Here is a 3,089-nt window from a genome sequence, read left to right on the forward strand (position 1 = left end):
TATTTATTTTTATGTAATGCTATTAAAAAATAAATAAATAAATACATACGTATATCCATGCATTAAGTTTCCCCCCCCCCTTTTTTTAACATAATAATGATAATGATAATGATAATGATAATGGCCGTGATGATGACGACGAAAACAAATCAAATTTATATATTTATTTATTAAATTTTGTTTTTGTTAATAAAAAAATAAATAAATAAATAAGTAATAATATTCAAGGTCACACTATCGATAATCCTTATCAGTAATCAATATAATATATAAATATTATTATTATCATCAAAATAAATTTTTGCATTAACTTTTTGTTTTTTTTTTCTGTTGCAGAATCGAACGGTTCGGAAATCGAGACGACGATAGAAAATTTTAATTATTATTATTATTAATATCAATAATAATAATAATAATAATAAAGTTTGTTTTAAGTGTTTTTTTGTAAATTGTTTTTCGTTTCTTTCGATTTGTTTCCGGTTAAGCAAAAAGAAAGAGAAAAATAAAAAGAGAAAAATCCGTGAATCGGAATGGGAGAATAATGATGATGATGATGATGATGATGACGGAGTGAAGTTATAAAATGGATATGACCGCGACGGACAGCGTGAACTCACACAGGTGGTATGAATCCCCCAGGCTGAACCTACATCAAACGGGTAGTCCTAATTTAGGGGGTCAGAGCATGAGCAGCGGGATAATAGATCCGAACCAAACAACATCGTCCGGAATATTGAATAGTGAAGTGAGACAAAATAGTTTAGGTATTGTTGACGGGGTTCACGGTGAAATGTCTTCGGCCGTTGTCGAACACATGAACAATTTTTTCGCCCACCATCACGGAGGACTATCGTCGGGTGACGCACAGGGTCATAGAGCCGCTGCCGCTGCTAGATATTACCATCAAAGCATGCACACGCCTTATGCCGCTGCTAGTCACGGTAAGCCATTATTCGAATTTATTATTTTTTTTTAACGAATTGATTCCGAAAAAAAAAACGCGCGCACGCACACGCACACGCACAATTATTATTATTATTATTATTATGTTTTAACGATTACAAAATAATCGTGTAACTAGAAATTAACATTTAATAATAATAATAAGATTTATTCTCTTGTTCGCGGGGTAAAAGGCCCATTGTTTCATTGTTTTTTTCTTCTTCTTTTTCTTATTTCTCTCTCTCTCTCTCTCTCTGTCTCTTAATAAGTGTTTGTTTCGAAACAATCGGGGAAAATTTTTATTTTTTTGTTTGTTTGTTTGTTTTATTTTTTTTTATTTTCGAACGTATAATACAACAACCGCAAACAAGGTCGAATCGAATAAGTTGTCGTCGTTATGTGTTTATACGAAAATAATAATAATAATAATAATAATAATAATAATGAGGGATATTAAATTTCAATTGAAATAAAAAACATAATGAGTTAAATTAATTTTTTATACAACGACAACGTGAGCGAATAATAATAATAATGATAATAATGATTATGACGATGACGTTGATGATAAGAACAACAACAACAACAACAGAAACAAAAAATAATAATAATAATAATAAAGAAAGAAAAAATACATTGATAGTGTCGAAAAGAAAACAAAAAAAAAAAAAAAAAATTAGTTTCGAGTTCGAGTTATTGTTCTCGAATGAAAATACGATAACGATTATTATTATTATTATTATTAAGTTTTTCTTTTCTTGTCGTTATCTGGTCAAAAATAATAAAAAGTTTTTAAAAAATGAAAAGAAAGAAAGAAAGAAAGAATGGAAGGAAAAAAAAACATTTTTTTTTTTTTTTTTTGAGGGGATCGCAGTCGTTCACCGCCTTCTTCGAACGTTTTTCCTTCCTTTTCGTTTCGGAAAGAAGCCATTTTAAAACGTTCCGCGTCGAACACGTTCGAAATATTTTTTTTTTTTACCCCGAATTAATAATATTCGTTTACAAAGCGATCGGTGTTTTATTATTATTATTATTATCGTGTAGTGTTTGTGCGTGATAAATGATTATGTTCCGGTAAATGGTAGTCGTTGTAGTGGCAGCAGTGGCTGTGGCTACCGTTTAAATTTATAAAAAAAAAAAAAGGAAAAAAAATATTATTATTATTATTAATATCACAAAAAACGTCAGGTAAATAAATTAATTATCTGCCTTTTTAACAAAAATTCATTTCTGTTTCTCTCTCTCTCTCTCTCTTTCTCTCTTTTTCTCTATTTCCTCTCTTTCTTTTTAAAGAAGTAAAAAAATGGAGGAAAAGAAAGGAACAATGGATGAATTGTTTATGGGGGTAATATTGAGAGAGAGAGAGAGAGAGAGAGAGAGGAATCTAGTGGTACTCGGTCGTGGCCCATCCAGGAAATTAGAAAGTTTTAAAGGAGTCACGATTATGCGTTTGCGTTTGCGTTTGTTTGTTTGTTTTCAGAATCGGATTGGAATTTCGCTTTTTTTTAAGGGATAAAATTTTTGTTTGTTTGTTTGTTTTGTCGGCGTCGAAATTACCATCATTATTATTATTATAATTAATTTTTTTTTATTGTCGAGGCACAAAGTTTTAATGTCGGGTAAAACATATTTTTATCAAACAGGTTTTCTGGTATCTCTCTCTCTCTCTCTCTCTTTGTCTCTCTCTCTCTCTCTCTCATTTAAAATAAAGCTCTCACTTTTAAATTATTTATTCATATCATTACATTTAAAACAAATGACTTAAGAAAACGAAATTGACTTGGTTAAATAATAATAATAATAATAATAATGATAGTAATAATAATTTGAATCGACTCGTTTGTTTTTTTATTCCGGTTTTTTTTTCTTTTTTTTAGCGGTTGAGCGGTTGTTGTATCTATTTGAAAATCAAGATGTACAACAACCTGCTCCGTACCTGTTTTTCTTATTATATTCGTTTTCCTTCCCCCGTAGGAGTAGTAGTAGTAGTCATATCGTCTGCTTTAGTTTTTTTAGTCATCCTCATTCTCGATTTCGTTGAGTCCATTTACATTTTGATTTATTAACGTGTGCGTGTGCGTGTGCGTGCCTGAAACCTAGGACTCGATTTTATTATTATTATTATTATTATTATTATTATTATTATT

The 3,089-nt window shown here is 29.9% G+C and overlaps 1 protein-coding gene across 1 annotated transcript; it reads left to right on the plus strand.

The window, feature by feature from the left end:
* Positions 1-583: 583 nt before the first annotated feature.
* On the plus strand, positions 584-1,410 carry Phum_PHUM494270 (uncharacterized protein; the record flags this gene model as incomplete). Its single annotated transcript, XM_002430631.1, has 2 exons — positions 584-941; positions 1,391-1,410. 2 exons carry the CDS (start codon positions 584-586, stop codon positions 1,408-1,410), a joined length of 378 nt encoding a protein of 125 aa, XP_002430676.1.
* Positions 1,411-3,089: the final 1,679 nt, after the last annotated feature.

The sequence above is a fragment of the Pediculus humanus genome, genomic scaffold, assembly GCF_000006295.1.
Source record: "Pediculus humanus corporis 1103172108263 genomic scaffold, whole genome shotgun sequence".
NCBI lineage: Eukaryota > Metazoa > Arthropoda > Insecta > Psocodea > Pediculidae > Pediculus > Pediculus humanus.